Genomic DNA, 24,850 nt, shown 5'->3' with positions numbered 1-24,850 from the left:
TAGAACTCTAGTCTAAATATTAGTTTCAAGAGCTCTTTTTTTTTTTTTTTAATTTTTTATTTCCTCTAGATATGTCTATCTCATTTCTGTTTCTGTTTTGAGCATTGTTTTATAATGCTATGAATTAAATTGTTCAGTTCCATAATAGGCTGTTATACTCTCAAATTGCACTAAAGGAAGTAATGCAGAAAGCTAGCTTCGACTTGTTTGGCTTTTATTTTTTAAATTGGCTACTGTCTTTTTAACTTCTCCCATGCATAGTGTGAAGCCCAACACAAAACCTACCCATGTTGTCATGGATTATGTCTGACAGAATTTGGTCTAATAATGATGTGAAATGTTGAAAAAAGTATGGTGTGTTAAAACGGCATCATTTGAAACAGGGGCTTGGTGTCTGTCCCTGACTTCTGTGATAGTGAGCAAGTGATCTGAACCTGCTAATGACTTCCCTTACCAGTCTATGTATTAGGCAAAAGGCAGACTAGGGATTACAAGAAATTGTGTGTTTTTTTTTTTAATTACAAGAAATTACAAAGATACTGTTTCTTGCAATAGCCATTATATACAGCAGCAGCTGAACCATTCTCAAGTGGCAAAAAGTACTGTTAAGAAAATAATTTAGGGAGGATGATGCAGGAGCTTCTCCCAGGCATAAGGTATCACTGGTGAGAAAATTCGTATACGTAAATTCATACACGGTCGAGAACCTTGTAGTTTGAGGAGTGGGTGTCTATATCACAGGGCTGCTGGTGCTGTAGTCAGTGTCAGGGAACTGCATAAGAGTTGATAAAATAGGACATAGGCCTGTTAGGGAACTGCTTTGAAAAGTGGTGGTGCAGAACTACTCAGAAGGCTGTTAGAATGCAGAAATATTTCTATTCACTTTATAAACACCCTCTGAACTTTTATTATATACTGTATGTTCACGGCAATCATTTCCCATACCTCCGAGGCTAAATAATTTCTGAATACCTAAATCAATTTGTCTTGTGTCTGTGCTGTGTCACAGTAATGAAAGTTCCCTTTACTGTGTCTGCAGCAGTAAAGCAACTCTTCTTAAGGAGATGAGAGCTCTATCAAAGCATCGCTGAGTTATAACTCAGCAACTGATTAACCACTCAGCATTAGAAAGGAAGCAACAGTATGCCTCAGCTATCAATTGAGACTACAGTGGGATTTTGTAATTAAGTTTTGAGTTTTATTTAAGGTCTGAAACTTAATAATACACAAAATGTACTGTTGGATCTAAAATCACCAAGGTCTTGATTTTGTATCTTGCCTAAATGACCTGTGATTGCAAGGTTGTATTATACTTACAACTGAGCAGAGTGATGTTCATATAGGATGGTGAGAGATGCACTAAAATTGTTTCAAGTCCTGCAGTTGAATGAATGAAGAGAGGTTCTTCAAGAGCTTCATCGGCTGCTGTAGGACTTTGCCTCGCTGACTGCCGGAGGAGTCTTTTTGCTGTGTTAAGAGAAGACTGAGTTTGCTGATGCCCCAGGGAGATGATGTAAATGCAACCTCCTCCAACAGGCTGAAGCAAATGTTTTGAATTAATACCTGGCAATATGAATTTCCATGAGGGAGTTTACATAAGGATCAGATGTATATTTATATGTGTGTGCCTGGTTTTATCTGTCTATATATACCTGAGATAGATATCTGTATAGATATGTACAATAACAGGTCCTTGTTCTTTAGAGTGACATTTGAGGTAGGACAGGAGCTGGTATCGCCTTCACTTTGTCTTACAAAGCAAGTAGAGATTCATCCAAGGGAGCTGGAATAGCTTCAGAGGAATTTGTTCAGGTTAGAACTTTTCAATTATGGAAGACTTTTTAGCTTGGAATATCACAGTTTTTGAAGTCTGTATTAACTAAAGCCATGCAAGACTCCTGTAAGACAGATCAAGTACCATGCCTTCTTGGCCAGGATTCTTGTGTTTCTGTGGCCTTGCTTATATATGAGATGTGGCTGTTGGAGTCATTTTCACTTCTAATTTTTTACTGTGTTGAAAAGCAAGATCAAAAAGAGAAAAAAAAAATCAAAACCAAATCCTTTTCTACGTTCCTATGCTGCAAATCAGTAATATGTGGATATATTGTCTGGACGTCAGCCCACTTTATAAATGAATATATCGCAAAGATTGTTTTACTGGCCTACAAATGCCAAGAACAGGATGACAGTCTTAATTCCTTGCATAGCAACAGCTAACATAAAATCAGGTTCACTCTAGAAAATGCAACTGCTGTTTGGGCAGGGTTACGGATACAGTCGTTGTTTCTTGGCTTATGTTTGGCCCCTGGTAGATATTAACTGGCCATTTGTCTGATGTCAGACAAGTCTTTTTGTTCAAAAGTTACAACAGCTGCTGTTTTGTAGGGGTATAAATTCTCACCCCACTGAATGCACTGGGAAGTGCTTCTTTGGTACAGTGTGGTTAGACTTTCAGATCCGTTACACAAAATACATTGCCATAAATAGCCCATTCTGTAAGTGCCAGGGCTGCCTTTCTATGTAGTGTCTGACGGGCCAAGGATGAAGGAAGGTAGAGATTTAGCTTTCTGATGACCCATAGAGTTATTCCTTTGTTGCAGTTTGAGATACATTAACCGGATCTGACTCATTCTCACCTGCCTGTATTATTCTAAAAGTGTGATTTTTATTTCTGATCATTCCAGGTTCCTTTGGAGGAAGAAATATCAGATAAATGTGTTTGTGCCTTGTCTTTAAAAGAGACTGTTTAAAATAGCTTCAAGTTACTACCAGCATTAGGCAGTTCTTCTGGAAACACTATGTATGAGTAGAAAAGGAAATGGGATCACAACATGCATTTTATAGCAGTTCTGGATTTAGTTTATTAACTTTGCATTGCCAACCGCTCCAAGTTCGCAGTCTGTTCAGGTATGGTTGGTACTTGTAAGATAGGATTTCAGTTTGGCTTGGTATAATTTTTTTTAAAAATCCTAAGTGCTTTTTAAATCCCCATCACGTTAGTTAACGGGTTTTGCTGATCCGATTTGCAGAACAGAACTTCAAAATTTGGCTTCTGGTTTTGCTATTAGTGGGTTTTCCAGATACCACTCCAAACGCACAAACTCATTCTGTTTCTGGGCAGAAAGACTCCAAGCAACCAGTGAAATTAGAATATGCTGTGCTGAAAAATGGCAAGGGTGTAAGAATGGAAAGGGATCCCGTAAGCCTAGTCTCCAGAATAATGCATCACCTGCAACCTAGAGCCTTGCCTCCTGGAAGGTGATGGTCCTTTCTCTGTGCTGCTATGCCAAGAACATAGGATTGATGGTGAAGAGGCATTTGGTGACCATGCCCTGTGGAGTGATGAGGGAGCTGGATGGCTCCTGTTGTACAAGAGGAAGAAACTCTCCTCTAGCCTGTGAAAGACCCCCTGGCAATTAGGGTTTGATGAAGTGGAGCAGGTTTATCTCTATAAGTGGGTCTGTTATACACTAGCACTAAGGACAAAGGGCTTTTAGGCTTGAGGGGGGTCCCGGGAAGGAGTGAATAAAACCTTCGGACTAACCTTATTTTCATGACCTTGTACTTCACCAGAAACAGGGGAGGAGAAGCTAATGAATGGCAGCCTAATGGATTCAGACAGAATAGGAGGAGAGCATGCTTTGCGACCAGATTTCCTTTGCCAAAATAACAATATGAATGAGGTTAACAGAGATTCAAGGATGAACGTGTATAGGGATAATGACTGAAAGGCCTTCATATATATCTTTATCTTTAAACACTTGTATGTATTCCCTTCTGCTGCTTTATTTCTCCCAGGTATTTGTGGTCACCGTCTGGAGCGTGGAACTGTACATGGTGCCCCTGGCTCTGCTGGTGCTCTTTGCATACAACTTCTCCCTCGTCACTACAGGGAAGGTCAACAACACCCAAGATGCCCAGGCAAGTGAAGTGTCAGTAACATTTCTAGCAGACCCAGCTTGAATTTGCCCTTGAGCAAAATGTCATGCATTTTAATGGTATTAATCTAGTTGTGTAGCTAAACAGCATTTTTATTTCAAAGTTACTGAAAAGATACCTCAACCTCTTGATTTTTCATGATTCAATTTAGGAGTAAACCATTCAGAGTAGCAGGAGAAGACAATGAGAGTGTGTAGGAGGGGGATTTCACTTACTAAATAACTACAAACATTTCTGAGTTGAATTAAGAAAGACTTACAAAGCGACAAGTTCCTAAAACCCGTGCCCCTACTGCTCTTACGCTTTGCACCACGGTGTTGATTCAAGATTCACAAAAGAGGAAAGTCAATAGAAGCCAAAAGAGAAGTTAGTTGGTTTTAAACCTTGTCCTGTGATCTGAGACTTTAAGAAGCACTTATTCCTCCTCCCCACTTTCCACTTTTAAATGACAAATGTTTGGTTTTTTTTTTTTTTCCCCCAGAAACTTAGCCTTCAGTTTTTTAACTTGATCTGGGTGAAAAAAAGATTCAAATACAACAATAATTATGGCATATGTTGTAAAACATAGAAAAGTGTGACTGTTGGGGTATGAAATGCTGTTTGATGTTGACCACTGTCTTTACTTATATAATAATGGGAAATGCATTTAAAAATGAAAGTGAATTAATGGATGTCCAAAATATTATGGTTTTAAATGTGTGATAAGTACAGTAATGAAATACAGGCCAAGTTATAGGTTCCTTCTAACTTTTGATAAAAAGATGGTTAACATTTGTACCCATGAAGAATACCTTTACCCCAATGAATCAAGTGGATTTTATACAAAGAAATAATATCCTAGAAGTAAAAAGACCAAAAGCTGGTTTATTAGTTTTAGTGAGAAAAGCTCCTCCTAGTTCAGTTTTCATCTATTCCCAAGTGGAAAGATGGTTAGAAAATAGGAAAAGTTGCATTATCCAGACCAGGACATAGAATTGATTTGAAAACAAATTCTAAAAGAAATGCTTTTCTCCAATTTCAGCCAAGTCCCGAATAATATAGAAAGATACTGTGTATCTTCAGTGACTACTTTTTCCTCAAGAAAATAAGAACTTCCCATGTCAAAGAAACCCAGGCAAACAGGTGTTTTTGTTTTAAATACGATAGACAAAATAATAATAATTTACCCAGGAAAAAATACACAGAGAATACCTTCCAGCACCAATCACTCATCCTGTGGTGAGTTTGTTTTGTGTTCAGATGAGGAGAGTCTCACATAAGTCAGCAAAATTGAACAGTACATCAATTTAGGTGGGTACTACAAAAAGCCTGTGTCTGAAAATACAGGTTAATTATAGTAATACTGAAGAAAGGTCCACCAGAAAGTGGGCCCTTTTCTTGTGACAAGTTCTGCGAGCAGTATGATGCTGTGAAATTCAGGGGTGCATTTTGCATAAACAAAGTTACACATCTGCCTAAGTGCTTTGTAGGATTGGGATCATATGGAACAAGTAGTCAAAGTGCCTTTAATATTACTTGATTTCTTTTTTATGTGTGTCTATGATTCTAACCATCTGTAGGTCAAAAATAGACAATCAGGTGCTACCCCTAGGCACATCTGTCCTGCAGATGAGAAAAGGTTTTCTTCAAAATACCACTGCTTTTTACACAGTCGTTTATTTATTTTTCACTTCTTCAGATCTTGGCTGCATATGCCCTACCTTTGGTTTTTGTGTGCTAGCATGCACATTTCATGTATAGAGAGGAATGCAAGCAACAGCTTTTGCAAAAGTGGACCTCAAATCCTCTCTGATTTCTGTGCTATAAAATGAGAATAACAGTATTAACCTTGTACGCATGATCCTGTTGCCAGGAGGCTAAATTCGTGCATATTGGTAAAATGTTTTATGGTTTACAGATGGTGAGCTTCTATAGAAATGTAAACCACGATCAGTGTTAATTCAGCTGCTCAGGGTATTCCAGAGAGCCAAAGATTAAATCTGGGTATCTGAGCTCTTGGTACTTCCTGCATACTAAATGTGACTGCTTTGCTGGGGAAGAAAACAAAAATTAAAAAAAAAAAAACAACAAAAAAACCAACCAAACAAAGCACCCTGTGCCTCCCCCCCCGCGCCCCCGAAAAAAAAAACCCAGATCCAAAACATCTTTTTGTTGTGATTCTTCACATTCTTTGCATGTTTGCGGTGTGTAAACTTGTAGTACACTGATTCAAATGTACCTATTAAATAACCAAGAAAAACTTGGAGGACCTTGTTAAAGGCTCAGCTTATTAAATACCTGAATTGAAAGCCAAGTGCTCCTAATTTCAAGCCTTAGCCAAGTCTTTTGTTTTCTCGCCTACCTGTCAGCATAGAAGTTAAAGGGAGGAGATAATGCTGCATAGAAATCTGGCTGTGAGTCATGAGATTGATTATGTTCATACTAATGTATTTTCTGAAGTCTAATCTTTCAGTAATGGCCCTAAAGAGAGGGAGCAGTCATTGTACCAGTGAGGACGGAACAAGTTGAGTATAGAGTCCTCAGCCTTGACATACCGCCGGGTTCATTTGTCAGACTAAGAACAAAGCTGTTTACAGACAGTAAAAGTTGGCAATGAATTTGAAAGCCTGTTGCCTTCAAACTACTGGACACAGCCACTAATGCTTTATTTAGACTTAAAATTTGTATAGGGTATTGCACGCTTTTGTTCAGGATATCATAAAAAAAAAGGTCCTTGAATACAAAACATTCTTTCTGAAAGGTGAAAGTGGTGGGGTTTTTTGATGACTTGCAATAGAAGTGGGAGAAAACTGTATAAGAAATTTTGTGGGAGTATCATAAGCTGTTTGAACGTTGCCTGTCATTGAAAAATAAGTGTAGTGTTTTGTAATATGGACATCTGCTTTTGCAGGAGCTTATGGGCTTGGATGAAGATGAGGATGAAGATGACAAGGTAAGCATATCTCACGATTGTATTAACTGGAATCAGAAGGAACGTGGGAGAGCACAAACCCACCATCCGAGCTCCATGAGATCTTCATTTATTATCTGTTTGAACTGGGAAAACATTTGTTAAGAGTTCACTGACTGGCAAATTTGAAAGTACGAAGAGATTGGTTTGTGTAACGTTCCATAGTGGCTACACGAGGCCTCTGAACATAATTGGGTCTGAGCAGTCCCCAGCTTGTGCTTGAAGCCACAATAGGCGCGTGTTCGTGTGCACTTACAGGGATGTGTATGGATGGACGAGGCGCAAAGACACGCACAAGTGTGTAAAATCCCCATTGCTTCCATTTCGAGTGTGGGGTGACATTCTGTACTAATGGCTTTCCCTAAATGATTTGGCGTTTCCATTTCTGTAGGCTAGAATTGGTATGATTTGTGGAGGACTAGTTAGAATTTTATCAACGTTTCTTTGAGAGCCTGGGAAAAAAAGCTGGTTTAGCTCATCGGCTAAAATGTAGAAAGAATTGGAATTGGCAAGGATTGTTTTTTTATTTTATTGGAGCGTACTTAGTCATTCTTCTCACTATGAAAAATTCATTGGATTTTTTTTTTTCAAGTTTATCAAACCACAGTGACAAATGATAAATGAATTAGAGGGCATGACATATGAGGAAAGATTAAGAGAACTTAATATATACAGCTTGAAAAAACATAAGTAAGTGAAGGAGGATCTGATAATCTATAAATACTTTAAAGCTAAAAGGTGAGGAATTATTTAACGAGCAACAGCATGCAAAGGAACATTAGCTGCTAGGAAGAAAATGTTCACAAGGCAATGTGAAACTTTTAAATTGCATACTAAGTTAATAAGCCTCTTCTTGAATATTCTGTGTTTTAAGAGTGTTACAGTGAAATTGTTGATCATTGAGAAGTAAATCAATACCACAGTTAGCAAGTGCACCTTATCTCTTCTCAGTCACAGACACTAGAATTGAAGCTTAGCAGACTAATTGATGGGAATAGTTATTTAAATTTAACCTGCTCTTCTGTGGTGGTTATATTTTAATGAGCAACCAGAAATCCATCAAAGTTATAAAGTGAACTTTAGACAATCGAGTTGAATTACAAGTTTCTGGCAATACACAGTAATTGTTTAAATGTTCTCATTTATAATTCACTCTTTACATTGTAAAATTGGTCAGCTAAATGGACCAATTTCTGGAACTCATCAGAAGCTGCTAAATTAAAGTTGCATCTTTTTCAAAGGAATGCTGTGTATCTCTGAAAGTGGATAATTTCTGGTTTGTGGGTGCCCAAAGCTAGACACCTGTAAGTACTGACACTACATCTTCTTTGTATGATGCCTAAAGGTGTAACTTAGACACTGGAACCAATACCATGTACTTTCTTGGTTTTTTAATATTCCACTTTTTAATTTGCAAGTGCTGAGGTGGCAAAAGAATAGTAAAAATGTATTAAACAGGTATTTAATCCTTTGTTTCCTGTGACGTGCAACAGATTAATTGCTGCAAAGCCAAAATATTCCAGGTTGCATTTACCCTAGATTTAGCTCTCTATAAATACAACTGGGTCGCTTAAATATGGTTCTAATCACTTTGCATTTTTGCTGGGCCCCGCCACGTCCCCCACAGCCAACTTCATTGTCGTTCTCTTTTTGATTTCTTTTAACTAAGTATACAGGTTTGGGAAAAACTCCTGAGAGTCAGTGTTGAGCTGCTGATGATTTGGCCCTACCGTTTTGTAGGGCCTCGATCTCCGCTTCATGCAGCCGGAGTGACTCCTTGAAATGGCAAGTTGGTGGCACTGGCTAAAGCTACCCGCAGTAAACACCACCAGCAGGCTTTCTTGTCAAGATAACACTCTATTTCCTAATGTTACAGCAATAATAATTCATGACTTGTATTAATTGATATATTAGTGTTCTGGGTTTATGGAGTTCTGACACACAATTACCAGGAGAGAGAACTGCCAGCCACTACATGTGTCCCATGTCAAGTGCTGTGGAGCATCGCCTTAATGTCTTTGTCCTGTCCTGGGTCTATCCCTTTTGCATCAGTGATGGATCATGCTTGCACACTGACTTGCATCTTTAAGTACATTAAGTTATTCTAAGCGACTTTTCCACATCTGAGGGTGGCCAATGCTCTCTAGGGAGTATAAGAAAAATGTAACTTTATGACATTATCTCATGGCAATGTCAACATTTAAACGGACAACTATACTTTAAAAAGAAGTCTGTGTATTTTTTTTTTCCTCCCTAATACAACAGCTTCTAAAGTTGAAATCTGCTAGTTGGGTTGTGGTATAAGAGGTCACTGTTTCTGTTTCCTATCATCGTGCTGTATCAAAATACTCGCACACATAGCCTTTCTGGGTTCTGCTGCATGTTAGACATAACAGACCATGTTCTGGGAATTGTAACACACCCTCTAAGAGACGAACTGTTTACAAATTATAAATACACAGACACTTAGTTCAAAAACCCAAGAGCAGATTAACTCCCTCCACTTAAACTATCTGTCTGAAATGACAGGGCTTAATTGCCAACTCCCCCTTTCTTTCCCCCTCACCCCTCCTCAAATACTAGCATGGAGGACTGTAAAAGATAAGAGCGCTCTGTCCCTTTGGCACAAGCTGTTTGGTGGATGAATGCCTTCTCGGATTTGTGCCATCTTGGACATGCAGTTCAGGCTGTGTCGTGTCAGCTCTGGGGTCTGTCAGGCTGTCTGAGTAAGGATTGTTTTAAAATTACATCACTTAAACATCTTTCTGCTGCCAGTAGAAAGGTATATACATGCAGCTCAAAATAAGTTGTCTGATTGTTGACAGTTTCTATTTATTTTACTATTTTTTTTTTTTCTCTTTTGACAATGATTGTAGAGCTTCAAGAGCAGACAGTTACTCTGTCAAATGAATGTATCGTAGCACCCGACTGGAAAGAGTCTTGGAATCTTCTCATGATCTTAAGTGGTCTGGATAAAAGTTTGCATCTCCTCAAAACCAGACAAATTACTACTACTTCCAGGTCTGGTAACCGATTCAAAGGAAAGTCAGAGACAAAACTAAATCAACAATTCTTTTTTTTTTTTTTTTTTTTTTTTGTGGAGGATTTCTATCCGGTTGGTAAGCCAACGTAGCCCTGCTGGCCTAGTGGGATGTAATAGGGAAGGATCAGATGACACTGTGGCTTTAAGCCAAATTATTTGGCAACTTCCAGGAAATATTTAGTATATCATGTATCTGAAAAAAGAAAAGTAGAAAAAATCCCCAAAGAAGAAAAACGCAGTTTCTACTGTAGGAAATTTGCTGTCAAAAATAGGTACCAAAAATATACCAAGTCTTATGAACACAATTCAAAAAGACTCCAGCCGAACAAATTAAAGTCAAATTCATCCAGTAGCAAACAGCTGACATTTTCCATTTGAGTTAGATTCAGCATGTGGAAACCTTCCGTATGGATCTTATTTGTACGGGTGGATTACGATGAAAATTGCATTAATTTTCTCCACAGTAAAGGTCAGTAATTGAAACATGAACCAAGAGTCTATTGTGTAAGATGCTATATCCCCATACTTAGGAAAGGTCATTCAAGACAATATCATCTCATTGTTTTCTTCCCTGGAAGTATAAATAATTTCATTAGTTTTTCTTTTTCTCTTCAGTACAACAACTGCAATATAGTATTTCAACACCTCCCATTAAGATTGCTGAAGAGAAATTATGGTAAAGACTTGAAAATACCCCATGATACACGGGGTACATTCAGATTAACAAGGAGCAGCCACCTGCTCCACAAAATTATGGGCAAGATCAAGTCCTAAAAAAACCCCACAAGGTGTGTGTTCGTGTAGGCATTCCCTTAAATTTCTGTTCTTTCTTCAGTTGGCTCTTTGGGGCTCCTCTCTCACTGCTTCCTAATGAGTCTTTGCGCAGACCATGAATCTGTTAGTGATGGAAAAGCCTAAGGGACAGATTCTGCTACTTGCCTGAGTTATGCTGGGTGCAAAGCTGGAGGATGCGGCACTTCTAAGCACACCGTCAGCTGGTCTTGCAACCATCTTGACTAAAGCGTAATACAAGTTTCCAGGTATCACTTAAGACACAATTATAGCTTCTGTAAGATTTCTGCAAGCTTCTTATTAACCTAATCAACTTCTGGTTAAGACAGAGTGCAGGGATTGCTCTGGTTGTTCCTTGCTGTTTGCTTGGGACCCTCCTGTCTACAAGCAACTGGAAGATAAACGGTCTCCTTATTTACTCTGCAGCATTGTTTAGGACCGCTCTTGTCCATAGGCATCCCATAAATTAGCACAATCCTTGTCTCAGCATCGTGACCCACCCGTTTATAGGTTTAGGAGTGATGGGAGAGTAGTTGAAAGGAGGGGCTTGCACTTGACTTAAATATGCTGGGGACTGTGGTGTGGTTCGCCCTTCATAGAAACCTTAGCAGGCCTATGGCAGTCTAAAATTCTCCCTCTTGCCCTGGAGGTGGGTAAGCCTATACTGTAACTTCTCTAAATCTCTGGAGAAATAGGAAGTAGCACCAGGCAGGTCACTGGCCGAGCACATAAACCTCAGGGAGTTCTTGTGCCTTAAAAATTCCAACTATTTAAAATGTTGTTAAAATTTGAATTGGCCAGATATATGAATAGGTCTGTCTTTCTCCAAATTGCTAAAATGCGTTACCTAGATTATAGATGATGATCCAGTAGGTTAAGTCTAATCACTACACGATTGTTCTTAGGTCTCGTTTATTTCCAGGAGAAAGCACTTATTTTGATCAAAGATGTTTTCTTTCCTCTTCCTTTTTCAAAATCAAAGATTACTGTGACTTTTTATCTCCATTCAGGCTTCTTTCTTGTTGCTTCTTACGCACGTGTTCCTCACTTGAATGGTGTTTTATTTTGTTGTGACTACCAGTATTGCTTAAAAACTTGTAGCAATACCACCAGACTTTGGGTTACTTTACATGTCGCTGAAAACGTGAGCAAGTAAAGAAAATGCATCTTAAACCCCCTCCGTGTCATGCCTGTGCTGAGAGAAAGCAATTGCGCTGAGAGAGAGAGAGAGAGAGTTATGACCTAAGCCTCTCCACATAAGCTTTTTCTTGAGTTGGGCTTAGGAGACCTTTGCTGGTGCTCTGTGCACAGGGGAAATTCGACTAATGTAAGCAAAGAAAGTGGAGCATTGCTGAACAAGGCGTGAAGTGGTCATCTTCTGTGTTTTAGCCAGTGTTCCCCCAGCCTTAGCTGTAGGATTGCTTTTAAAATGTGTCCGTTTAAGGCCAATGGTTCTCTCCCTCGTATCAATCTGAAGTGATTCTATTGGCTCTGGTGGAATTATTCCAGATTTCACACCTTTTTAACGGAGAGCATAAATTGACCTGTATGTGTTGCATTTCCTCTATTTGGTAATTATTTCAAGTACACTCAGATTTGCTAAATTTCCACAGCCAGGCAGGCACATTTGCAGCATGGTGTTAATAAACAAAAAGATCCTGTGATGCACAGTTTCAGGACTGCACGAGGCAATTGCTCAGAGTCTGGCAGCCATCCTCTACGGGTACCCATCCTCCTGGAAGTGCTGAGAAGCCCTCCTCGACACGCAGCAGACATTGCAGCACAGGGCAAGACAGTGACTCAGCAAGGCAGATTGCTGGGTTCGTTTCAGCCGCCTTTGGCTCCCAACGAAGGCAGGATCCAGTTCAAGGTTGCTGTGGTGACTATTTCCAAAGCTCTGCCTGGAATTCATTTTAGCTACCAAGAGACTGTCTGTCACTCCATGGCTACCACCTCCCACAAGAGCTTCGTTCTGCTGCTAGACTGAAGCTGTTAGTGAAGTGTTCCCTGCAGACAATAGAGGCCAGTGGTCTGCTGTTTATATCCAATGAAATCTTTTTGGTTTCAGAAGTTCTTCGTCTATGAGTATTTTGGCCTTAAGATGTTGTTTGGCACAGGTTTTTGCTGGACGCCGGTAGAGTCGGAATTTTGTAGTCTAGCACAGAGCAAGCTGCAAGTTAAATGCAACTTTAGCTAAGTCTGCTTTTCTGTAAATAACTACAGCATGATTTTTTTTTTTTTTTAATAAAAACCCCAGAATAATAGTGGAACAAAAAGGCATGCATGCCTGAGCTTTTTTCCTTTTTTTCCCCTTTCCATCAATCTTGTTTGTAGATAATACACTGGGGAATTCATATCTGGTACATTGGATAAATCCTGGTAAAACATTGCTCTAATGTGCTTGTAGCAGCAGTGGCATAATGAGATAGCTACTGTAAAAAAAGCTGATCCTAAAAGTTAAGCCAGCCTAGGGCTAGGCAGACTTCGAATTCCTGAGCATATGCCAGATTTTCATTCCTGACTTAGTTGCCTGTATCCTGTTTTCTTCCTCCTTTTGCATTAATCCCTATTTATTTTTTCTCCTCCCCTTTTCCTCATCCTTGCCCCCAAGTGTTCCTCAGCATTATATATTGAGTTTCCCTTGGCATGCCAAAAATCTGCTGATGAATACCACTTGTTTGAAAGTTGCATGCAAGATTTCTTTTTGTGTGAGTGTTTTACATGAAATCCAAGTGAGCAAGTATTTAGACTTTCCTCGTGGCTTCAAGCTTATGTTTTTAGTTGCGTGCATATGATATTTCCAGTATACACCAGAAAGACACTTAGCGAACAGCATTAAAAATTGTCTGTGCTTGGAGTGTTCCTTATTGACTTGGATGTCTCCAAAGGAAAAATATCTGAAGGATAGGTTTGAAAAATAGGGAACAGCTTTTTGTAAAGATGAAAGCTATTAATCATTGAAACAAATGCTCACAAGAAGTTAGATCTCAAGTTTTCAGTTCAGTAATGGATGCTTTGCTAGAGCAGAAGCAGTAACTAGCATTATTTGGTCTTTGTTGCAGAGCAGACAGTTGGTAATTTTTGCCTTCAGCCTCTTCCTCCATAGGTGCTACAATTTTCCCTTGCAAGCCCAGCTCTGACAATCGTGGTTCACCCATCGTGAATTGGCTCGTTAGTGCTGGAGATGTCCTCTCCTGGCCTGCCCCGTGTTTCACACGCTTTTAAAGTCTGCGGTATTGGAAGTACCTCAGTTTTGTGGTCGCATAATAGTTTCTTTTGGAACTGTCCCTGAATGTTTGGGAGCAGCGTAACATAGTAGGGAAGGGAAGGAAGATCACAGAGCTGTAGTACCCCTTTGAGTGCATTTACATGTTATGTTTATTAACAGCTACATATTTGAGAAATAGAAAAATCTAGAAGCACCTTTCATTCAGTATGGCAGAGATTTGATGTCTCGATTTACAAATTTAAGTTGAGGTACATTAGCTGGACACAAAAGACTTAATTTCTGTGTTTGCTGGGCGGTTTTTGGTGGCTTTTTTTTTTTTCTTCCCCTGACATGCTTAATCTTTTGTAAGACCCCTTTTGTGTTTTTGTTCAGGCAATTAATGTAGAAACGAAGGTTTTTTAAAATCAGGATATGCAAGGAAGATTTGAAGTAACACACTGATTATATAATTAATTCTCAGTTGTAAATTCATTTTGATGGAGTTAATTCTTTCCCAGAGGCTGAAGACTAGTTTTGGTCCACCCACAGTGCTGTAATCAGCTAAGAAATAAAGAAGAAAAAGGCCTTGAAGGAATGGTAGTTTCATGAGTGGTTTTAGGAAAAAAATGCCAGAAACAGGCAGGATGTTTTGTTTTTAATTCAAGCAAAAGCTGCTGAGCTGTGCTTTTGAACCATGGGTATCCAAATCCTGTTTTCAAGCAGCATAATATATTGAGTCCAAAATAAATCAGTAAAGGAATGACACCTGAGGACGGTGGATAAAAATTATCTGGGTGGTGGGACCTTGCACAGGTGGGAAATTGTGTTTAGTGGGAAATGTATTTAGGATTATTTTTGACGTTTTCCACAAATATTGTAATGTTCAACTATAGCTTTCTTTATGACAGTTGCCCATTTATTGATAAATATGGACCAGTGACTATCATCTTGGTGGGGTGGACTATGAACTCTTTTACTGTTCCGACAGTGTTTTGTGAGGTGCTGACTTCAGAAAGCATAAACAGCACTCCAAAACCTAAATAATTTGGAAAAACCCATTTCTTGTACTACATTTCTCTGCTTGTCTGTTGCTTAACCACTGACCTAATCATCCTGTAGATGTGTTCAGACTGCAGGTTTCCAGAACAAAACAATAATAACAAAGAAAAGACATTGACAAATATCCAGGATTTTGAAATGATTCCATACACATATTGCAGTTATACTGCAAGGGCCGTTGCTAGCTTATTTTACTCTCTAATAACTGATTTCATTTACAAGGCTTTCTAATCCCAGTCTGTCTCTGCCTTTTCCTTGGTTGGGCATATATATTGAATATATATAAATAAATTGAAAATGCCATTGTCTAGGGGTGATTTTAGAATGCATGATAAGCAAGAATATGCATGCAATCGTCATTATATCCTGGTAACTGGTAGTTTCTGTTTTATTTTCTTAGTCTGCTTGGTGGCTGCAGCAGAAGTTATGTTCTGTTGGTTAAACTGCATTATCACCACGTTTCTAAGCTCAATCGAAGATGTGTAAATGAAGTCAGCATGATGCAGATAGACCTGACAGATGATCTTCCTTGCAGCTCTGGGTAGCAAGAGTAGGCTTGCCCTGGAATATCACTTTATCTAAAGTGATTTCTTTACCCCTCTGTCTGAATTTGGACAGAATGAAATTCCCACTGGCTGGTTCTGTATGAACTGCTCGTAAACTTCTGCTTCCAAGTTTGGTGCAAAAAAGCCAGCGATGGCTAAGGGACCGCTGTAACATTCTAGTGAGTGAATAGTTAAAAATAATCTTAATGTGTCATTTACATTTGAGCCTAACAAGGTTATAACTGGAGTTGTGTGAAAATGACTTTTTGGTGCTATTTTCACATAAACTGACTATTTATTTATTTATTTTGTCTGGGGTTATTTCACACCCCAAGGGTTTCATTTTTGTTGGTTGTTTTATTAATGTAAAAATACTCTTTTTTCACACCCAAATGTGTGATTATTTAAAATTCTGCTTCTATTCATTGTGCACTCACTTGCAACCTAAAGGCAAATGTTCAAATGTCTGGAGCTTGATAACTCCATGGTGGTTTTGGCTGGCTTTTTAAACTCAAAAATTACTGTGAAGAAAAATGGGCAGTAAGTAATTCGAAGGGTTACAAGGGCTGTGCTGCCATGTCTGCCTCTCAGCATCCAAGGGTGGTTCATATGTTATCCTAGCACACAACGGTGCGGTGCAGTGCCCTGTCTCAGATGCACGCAAACCCTCTCGCAGCATGGTAGTGCCAAAAAGCTATAGCAATGAGCCTTCGCCACTCTGGCTCAGCGCAACTTTAAGTAGCTTCTGACCCTCTCTCCTGCATGGAGAAATAACGTGGGTTCACAACACAGAAGCAGAATTGCAGCAGCATTGATCTGAGTGTCTCTGGCCCTGGCTTACTCCTACCCATCCTTTCCCCTGTCCTGGCTGCTGAGGACCACAGAGAAGATCATGGATGCAATGAGCGTTTTTCCAGCAGCTCCCCTCTCTGGGCACTGACTGGTTAAAACAAAACTTAAAATGTCAAAATTGGGCTGATTTGGGAGAGTCTAAATGTGATGTAAAAATCAGTGTCCAGGGCTCTGCATTTTGTAGTAAGTGAATGTTTTGCTGATTTCTTGCTAGAATATCTGCAACCACACCAATTTGCATGCCTGTATGTGTGTTAGATTGCTGGCAAAGAAATGCTGAATGCTGATAATTGTATACTGATTTCCAAGGCTGATTTAAGTCATTTTGATTTTTAATTCATTCTGTGCTTCCTTTTTATTTCTGCACATGTGTAGTAATGTCCTGTAATGTTGTTGCCTAAAATAAGCAGTAAGAAATGAAGTTGTGAGATGGCTTCTGTAAAAGGAAAATGACATTTTTTCCTTTGATTCTTTTTTTTTCCCCAGTAAAAGAATAGATCTCTGTATACAGAATGTTCAAACAAATGTAGCATTCGCTATCTTGCTGCTAATTTATATACAGAAAACAGCATAGCTGTTGGGAGCCTACAAAGCTCAGAAAAGTGGTATTCAGAAGTTCTGCACAAGAATATGCTTTTTCGTGAGAAGCACTGAGCACCCAGCACTCCCCTACAGGTCAGCTGGACTCAGGGGTGCTCAGCATCTCTTCTGGTTTGGCGTGCAGCTGGGTTCTTCAGTGAAAGCCTGGTTTAGGATCCTGCAGCCAATTTGTCTTAGAAGATGTAGAAAACTCTGCCCGTGTGCTGAGGAAAAGGAAGAAAATATAGACAACTATATGTCTTCGTGTTAAGTGTATGTGATAAACCCAGAGTGTGTGTTCTCTCCTTCCTTCAAGTGATCTATTTGAGTTCATGGATGCATCAGCAGTACTGGGAATATTACTTTCTTCAAATGAACATGTTGACAAATACCAAATGTATAAAAAGTTTCGGTTTTCCTTTTTTTCGTTAGGAATCTGAGAAAAAGGGCTTAATTGAGAGAATCCACATGGTCCAAGAGATCATCATAGCTGTTCAAGGCATCCTAGAAGAAATAGCTTCATTTGGAGAGAGGATTAAAAAGTAAGTGATAATTTTTTCTTGCTTAGCAATGATCTGCAATGGAGCAGAGTCAGGAGGATTACGGTTGACTTGATTTCTTTCTCCAAAAATGACTGCAACGTGCAGCAGGAGAGCCTGGCCAGTCCTACCACTGTTCATTCTTCTCATGGCATCCTTTACTACAAAAACCTTTCCAAAGCATAGAGAAGCCATGTGTTCTGCTGACAAGGCTCTCACATTCACCCGTTCGCCCAGATTTCTGGTCTTGTCTGTCTGTGATGGAGTAGGTAGTCATGATGCCACGCAAGAGAAAATATTGCTTGAAGATGTGGGCACAGAAGCATCAGGCGTTTCTTTTACTTTCCTTCATGGAAAGTAGGTAGGAACTGATGATTGCTGTTGCCTTTCCCATGCCCTCCCTGCCCTGGCCTGGCTACAGGGGTTACCAGTCGCTTTTTTCCCTGCCCAATGCATTGATGTTCTTCTCTCTTTGCCATTTTGAGCTTGTCTGCTTCCTGCTGATGCCACAAGGAAGCCCGAAGGGGGTTTTCTGGGTCTCATCGCAAGGGGGGGCAGATAGGGTATTCCTGACCTTACAAAGCAGGGAGGTGAACAGCCTAAAAAAGTCCCCCACACAAACTTTTATAACCCAATCTTTCTTGGAGATTAATTGACCCACATTGTTTACTGTTTTGAACACAAAGTGATGGTTTGTCATCAAGCCACTCTAGTGAGGAGCTGGGTTCAAGCTAAAAATACAGCAAACGCATGTGCTGTGGTTCCATGCCGGACACCCCAGCTGGGGTGGAAGTGGCCCAAAGATGTATTCCAGTCTATGAACAGGGCACTGTTCTGCCCAGCTGCATGGCAGGAAGACTCAGAGCGCTTAAACACTATTAGTTCTTGTATTCATTTTGGTAACAATGGTCTTAAAGAACACATTGGGTATTAATGTGGATGCCCGATGTAATTTCAGAAGAATTCTGTTGTAACTCAACAGTAATGTACCATTAAAAAATTGCCACCAAAGTTTTTCTGTAAGTGACAGACTGAATTGTGCTACAGTTTCCGTCTGTCACTCTAGTTATACAATCATAGGGAGTTTTAACAGTTTAGCTGAATTGAGCTGTTTTGCTGGGTTTTTTTTGCTTAAGCTACGTTGATTGATAATGATGGGTCCTCTCCCACCTATCTTTTCTTAATATTTAATACATCTATTGAAGCTTAAAAGTAGTTCTTTTAGCGTCCTATTAATTTTATCTGTCAAGGGAAGTTTGTCTTATTTTATAGCCTGATAAGTGGTCCACGTTGATTCTCTCTTCTTCCTACTCCCCGTCATCATGATGTGATGAAGTTAGCAGGCAGATTGTATGAAACAGAGATGCCGAGATCCATAAATCCGCCTATGAACTAATTGGCATTCATGTAGTCCAGGTATCTCAATGTTTGGTGCATGCTGTAGAGATGTATCTTACAAGGGCACACAGGGACAAAGTAACTTCAAAGGTGTGTTAGCAATAGCTGCTCACCTTAAGTCCATGTGGGCTTACGTGAGTGGTCCGAGTGAAAGAAAGTCCTTTTTTGTTTTGTGCTACAGTGCTGCAAAAGTCTGAATGACTGTGGTGACTGAGCCTCTTGAGAGTGCACCCCTTGGGAAGCTGGTGGTGTGCAGAAGCTTGGGCTGTTGCTAGCATACTATAGCTTACCCAAGACAGCCTCCCATATACAATGTAGTAAGGAATTGTTGAAAACATAATGAAATAACAGCAAATGTATCAATAGTGAATTATATGGAATGTTAATCCCTAATAATATACAGAGAAATGACTTTAACTGCTCTTTTAAGGTTTAGCGTCAGTCATAATCAATCCATTCCAAGTTATTGGCGGGGTTGAGTCAGGCTACTTGCCCCATTTCAGTCGTGCACTGACACACATCCCATGTCATCTCCACTGTGGCCCAGTGGAGCCAGCTCAGATTTACAATTTACAGTGCATTTGAGTGCAGCGAGCGCTGCAAAGAGGTCATTAAATTTTTATTGCGTAGCAGAGTACAAGCAGTGTCCAAGAGCAGAAACATTGAGAAGGGTTCTTGGTTTTCTTTACAGCACATTCAACTGGACGGTGCCTTTCCTCTCTGTCCTGGCCTGCTTGGTCCTGGCAGCAGCAACAGTCATTTTGTATTTTGTACCGCTGAGGTACATTGTTTTGATCTGGGGTAAGTACTCTGCCGTGTCTCATTTGCGTGCAATAAATACGTCTTTACAGAATGGCATCAAACAAGCTTTAAATGACTTATTACATAGACAATCAAGTGCTGTTGCTTTGAGGTTAATAAATATGCTATGAACTTCTTAGAATTACCATTTTTTTGCCCTTGGGTAATCCAATGATCTGCTTTTCTTAGGGTTCTTTATAAGCTTCAGACAGCACCGCAAGAAGAACTTTAGTCTAGATAACCTACTTTCAATATTATTATTATTCTGCAGGAGAGTAATTAGCTTGCTTGTTCTAGACCCCCACAGCTGGGAACTGGTAGGGAGTAGACAAGAAATGTTTGAAGAGCTGTACCACGGAGGCCTGGACCACAGTAGCCTTTTGCATCTTAACTCCCCTGCAATCAGGAGGAGCAGCATGTATTTGTATGAAGGTACACCAGGAAGTAAAAGAGGAGCTTTAAAATACTTTCCGGGTGGTGTTATGAAGAAGAGTAAGATGGACTTTCACAAAAGGAGATGGCGTTCCAGCTGCTGAAGATTTTCCTCATCTCAAAATGACCTTCTGTCTTATTTAGGGTGATAGCTTTTATCTCAGCCTTGAGGTGCAGTGGCTGAGAACTTAGTGCAGGTAATCCTCACCGAACCGTTGACACTCAGCCCCAGCGTGGCTTTGGGCTGTAGGGAGCACCCATCACCCTTCCAGGGCTGAGACATCGGCTGCTGTCTCAGCTCTGCTGCATGCAGAAAAAGGAGGGAATGAGAAGGCGGCGGTACAAAAAGCCACTCTTTGGCAAAACATAAATGAAATAAAGGATTAAATCAAACAAAAGAAAGGGCAAAAGGGAAGGAGAGAAATTGCTAGGAGTAAAAAGTTCAGTAACAAAATATTGCTGTTCTTGTATGGAGGACATGGTGAGTACATGAAAACTATACATCCGTTCAACATCATCTAGACTGACAGGGCCTTCAAATATGATACATGTTAAACAACTACCCTGTGGCAAGGCCTTAAAAGACCTTATGGTATTTTCTGTTTTTTAAAAATCAGGTACACAGAAAATGGTGTTGGCATTTTGCTACAAGTGTATGGCTTAAAAGCAGAATCTCAGCTGTGAAGCAGGTACATTTCAGAGAGAGGAGAAGGCTGGAGCAGCCATCGCATTTGAAATCACTTTCAGGGAAACTACTGTGAGATTTTGGACAGGGGCACGATGGAATTGAATGCTGTGTTATGATCCTTGGAGGGAACCAACATTTGAGTTCCGTTGCTGTTCTTTAAAACGGATTAGCTGATTTTCTTCGCCTAATGATCCTTTGCTCTTCTACGTAACATGCTCTTCACATGTTACGTACCCATGCTACTAGTTGCCATTTCTCAGTGGGGGAGTGGTGGCAGTAGGGTGTTAAGTGGCTGCACTGGCACAAGGGGAGAGCTAAGAAGGGTGCTCAGGTCTCTCCCTTTCTCATCCCGGTCCATGCAGTAGAGATTGTGCTTGCTGAGGACTGCTCATCGCTCCCTTTCCTCAAAGGGAGGAGAAGAGAAGACCTCATGAACTCCACAATAATATGACCATTACACTCCCATGGATCTTCTGTCCACACTAGGGACCACCTCTGACAGCTGAAGCATAACTAAGTCCATGGAGACAGGGAGCACTGTTGCTGCAGTTAATATGCCAAATTAATCACCCTAAGATCAAACTAAAGTAAACCTTGTGGTAAGTTTTTACAGTTTCCCACAGCATCATAGTATGGCCGACTAGTCAAACCTGGTTCTGCACAGAGAGAATAAGCTACAAGACATGATGGGGAAGGGAAGCTTTCATTTTCAGAAGAAATGGAAGGAAAAAAGCCTTTATCCTGCCCAATTATTTTTCAGAGACCTCCAGTTCTGTGGGAAGAGGAGAAGGAATGTCTTTGGTCATGTAAGATAGCCAATTTAACAGCAGTCTTGGCTGCAAATTTGTGTATTCTCCCCACAGTATCACCCAGAAGGAATGCATGCTGCAATCTCTTTTTGCCACGTTGTTGACAACAGATGATCCCCAAAGCAGAGAAATACCTTTATAAATAATGCCCTCAACTTTCTCCAAGAGGCACTTGTGAATGATTCCACATGACAGAGAACGTGTGCGTGGCTTTAAGTCAGAGGCACTGTTTTCACACTAATTTTTACTTGTGAATTCCTCTTTCCTTTTTCACCTTGCTGGAACAATTTAGGAGGAATGGAATAGAAAAGAGTTATGTTATTTTGTTTGCTTTTTTTTTTTCCTAGGCATAAATAAATTTACTAAGAAGCTTAGAAATCCCTATGCCATCGACAATAATGAGCTACTAGATTTCCTCTCCAGGGTACCATCTGATGTTCAAAAGGTAGGTAATGAATGGCCACCGCCAACAGAGGCAACAAGCAGCACTGAGAGCGGCTGGGTGCTCTGCTTGGGGAATACGGTGCCAGTGCACTTTTGAATAACGGAGATAAGGAATCGGGGAAAATCCACAAAGGGAGGAGGGGGAGGGTGTTAGAAGAGATGGGAGCCAAAATCCTTTGTCAGAAGGAGAAAATGATTGCAGAAAAATTATCCTGAAAAGACCTACTTAAAAATGATCTGGAAAATCACCCAGCGTGGTTACTGAACTATGGTTTCTGTCACCTTTCTGCTCCGGTATTTGTATGGAGGGAAGAGAAAAATAATCTCTTTGATAGAGATAACCATCCAAAAGGATTTGCTGAATTCTCCGTTTTCTCAAGATGGAGGGGAGGGGGGCATTATTTCCGTGATTTTGTGCTTGCTGTGGTTTCTTTCACATCAGCTGTCCCTCAAAATTCTTCCTCCCCACCCACCTTGAGCTCCAGGCCTTCCTTAGATGATGCTCTGCTCATCTTTTTCTTTAAAGAAAGCCTTGAGATGTGTATAAAATATTCTGCGGTTGATCAGATCAATCTTCTACCATTATGGTATTACAACTTTTAATCTAACCAGAATCTGTCCTCCCTCAATTTCGGTCAAGTCTCTTCTCTTCTCCTATTTCTTTTAAACAACAACACTGTCTTCAGTAATCTCTCCTATCTTCCTGGAAGTTATTTGAACAATAAGTCCTTTAGAATGTCAAGATCTGTTTATTTCTCTTGGAGGAAGGAAAATAGTCTTGCTGGGTAGCGAAGCCACACAGTATAAAAGATTCTTTCTTTTGTTTTAATCAACTGGAATCTGTGTCCTCAGGCCCTGATCCTGATGCTCTGGATCCCACTGACATTGTACCTACCTCTGTGAATCGTGGTACTTTCACAGTGAGGTGCTGCTCACTGTGAATAAGGGGATCACAATCTCGCCTAGAGTGATTTTACTCTGTGGGAGACAGAAAAATAATTGCCCACATGCAGTGCTGAGGCATCTGGTAGAAACAAGGTTGGAAAAGGGTTCTGGTGACCTTTATCTCAAGAGGCCACCAAATTGGTTGGTGGCAGCACTAATAACGAGAGAAATCTCACCATAGACTGGTGGGAGGAAAAAAGCTAAACAGAACTGATCATAGACACGTTAAGCTTCAGTGTATTTTTATTTTTTTTGTCAACGCTCTTGTGGAGCATGCTGGATTTGCAGTGATGGTTTGCATATGCCCTTTTAGTGTTTAGGTTTAAAGATAAGCTCTTCTATTTATGCTTTATTTAACATTTACATTTGTAACATGTGCTTGAGTGGTTTCTATCATTTTGGGTTCCTTTGAGCTCTCCAAGGAAAATGATAACCATTTTCTATGGGAGGAATGATGAAAGTTCCTAGGATGGGACAAGCTTTCTCAGAGTTTTCCACTAGTGCTAAAAATAGCAAGCCTGTGTGACAGCAACACTAGTGAAAAATCATCCATGGGAGTTTCATTTTACCTGCTATCGATGCATCATCATTTCACTGTGGTACTGCCACGAGTCAGAAATTACCTCTGTCTGTACATTAGCCATTTACAACCCACATGTATTGGACAAAAGACAGAGGAGGAGTGAAAAAGTTGGCACGTTCAGCAAAAGTTTCCCCATGATTTCAATGGGAATACTTTTCTGTAGCACAACAGACAATTTGGACATTACACCATCCTCCTCAGTTTATCACACATGATTTAACCATTATATTGTATATAAAACTGTTTTGAAAGATGGAAGCAGCTTTGTCCAGGTTCTATTTGTGAAAATATTTTCCTTTTCTGAAATGATTAAATATGTCGGCATCCCAAGGTCTGTGTATGGTTTTGACAACTGTCATCTTACTGCCTATTGGGATCCACTTGAATTGAAACTCTTGAGAGAAGTTTATTAGACTTACAGGTTAATGCCAGGAAGATAAGAAACACAACTCCCAACCAAAACAACCCAAAAGATCTAGCCTACATTGCTGAGATCAGGTAGAACCCCATGTATCTCATTAGAAAAATCTGCTTTTAATATTTTCGTTTCAAGAAATGATGCATGACTTCTCAAATCCTTCCTACAATTAATCCCCCATGTTCCTGTGTTTAGAAAATGATTCATTACTTTTGAACCTTCCTTAGTTTCCCTTGGTTTGTCCTCGGGGAGCCATTAACACACACTGTAGTGAGCTAGAGTTACCTAACTGCAAACGTCATGTCTATTTGTTTTTACAGGTGCAGCATGCTGAATTGAAACCATACAGCAGCTCCAGTCCCATTAGGAAGAAGCGGAGTGCGCTATAGGATGCAGAGCGATTTCGGAACGCAGCATCTCCCTCCACTACGCGTACACGCACGCTTCCCCCCTGCCCTTCGTGCTTCAGAACAACACTATAATCACTGCCACAGACTGTTTCTAAGACGTGATTTTCGATAAACACCTGTCTTGGGTTGTGTTTTTGGTTTGCCTTTTTGGCGTGGAGTCATAGCCCAAAAAAGAGCAAGGTGAAACTTATGAACTAGTTTGTGGCGTGGGGAGGAGAATGGGAGAGGATGGTGTAACTGCACCTTTTTTTTTTTCTTGGGCTTTTTTTTTTCCCCCCCTTCATTGCAGAGGCAAGGCTGGATGTGGCAGCACTCCCTGTTTTATGTAGGAAGAGATAATTCCGCTTAGTGTAGCAGATCAGCTGAGCTGATGTGAGGAGGTGCTCTGAACCAGTTTTTAACATATCCAACAGATT

General features: G+C 40.1%; 1 protein-coding gene across 1 annotated transcript in view; it reads left to right on the top strand.

The window, feature by feature from the left end:
* The window catches only part of MCTP2 (multiple C2 and transmembrane domain containing 2), a 102,778-nt gene extending 78,365 nt beyond the window's left edge, over positions 1 to 24,413 (top strand). Inside the window, exons 17-22 of the mRNA XM_086471848.1 lie at positions 3,799 to 3,921; positions 6,830 to 6,871; positions 17,400 to 17,509; positions 19,596 to 19,705; positions 21,982 to 22,079; positions 24,345 to 24,413. Of these exons, the coding sequence (XP_086327974.1) occupies positions 3,799 to 3,921; positions 6,830 to 6,871; positions 17,400 to 17,509; positions 19,596 to 19,705; positions 21,982 to 22,079; positions 24,345 to 24,413 (552 nt within the window). The remainder of the gene's footprint in view (positions 1 to 3,798; positions 3,922 to 6,829; positions 6,872 to 17,399; positions 17,510 to 19,595; positions 19,706 to 21,981; positions 22,080 to 24,344) is intronic.
* Positions 24,414 to 24,850: the final 437 nt, after the last annotated feature.

This window comes from Leptosomus discolor, chromosome 11 (assembly GCF_034619465.1).
Source record: "Leptosomus discolor isolate bLepDis1 chromosome 11, bLepDis1.hap2, whole genome shotgun sequence".
NCBI lineage: Eukaryota > Metazoa > Chordata > Aves > Leptosomiformes > Leptosomidae > Leptosomus > Leptosomus discolor.
The sequence above is the reverse complement of the archived record's forward strand: the minus strand, read 5'-3'. Positions and strand labels throughout refer to the sequence as shown.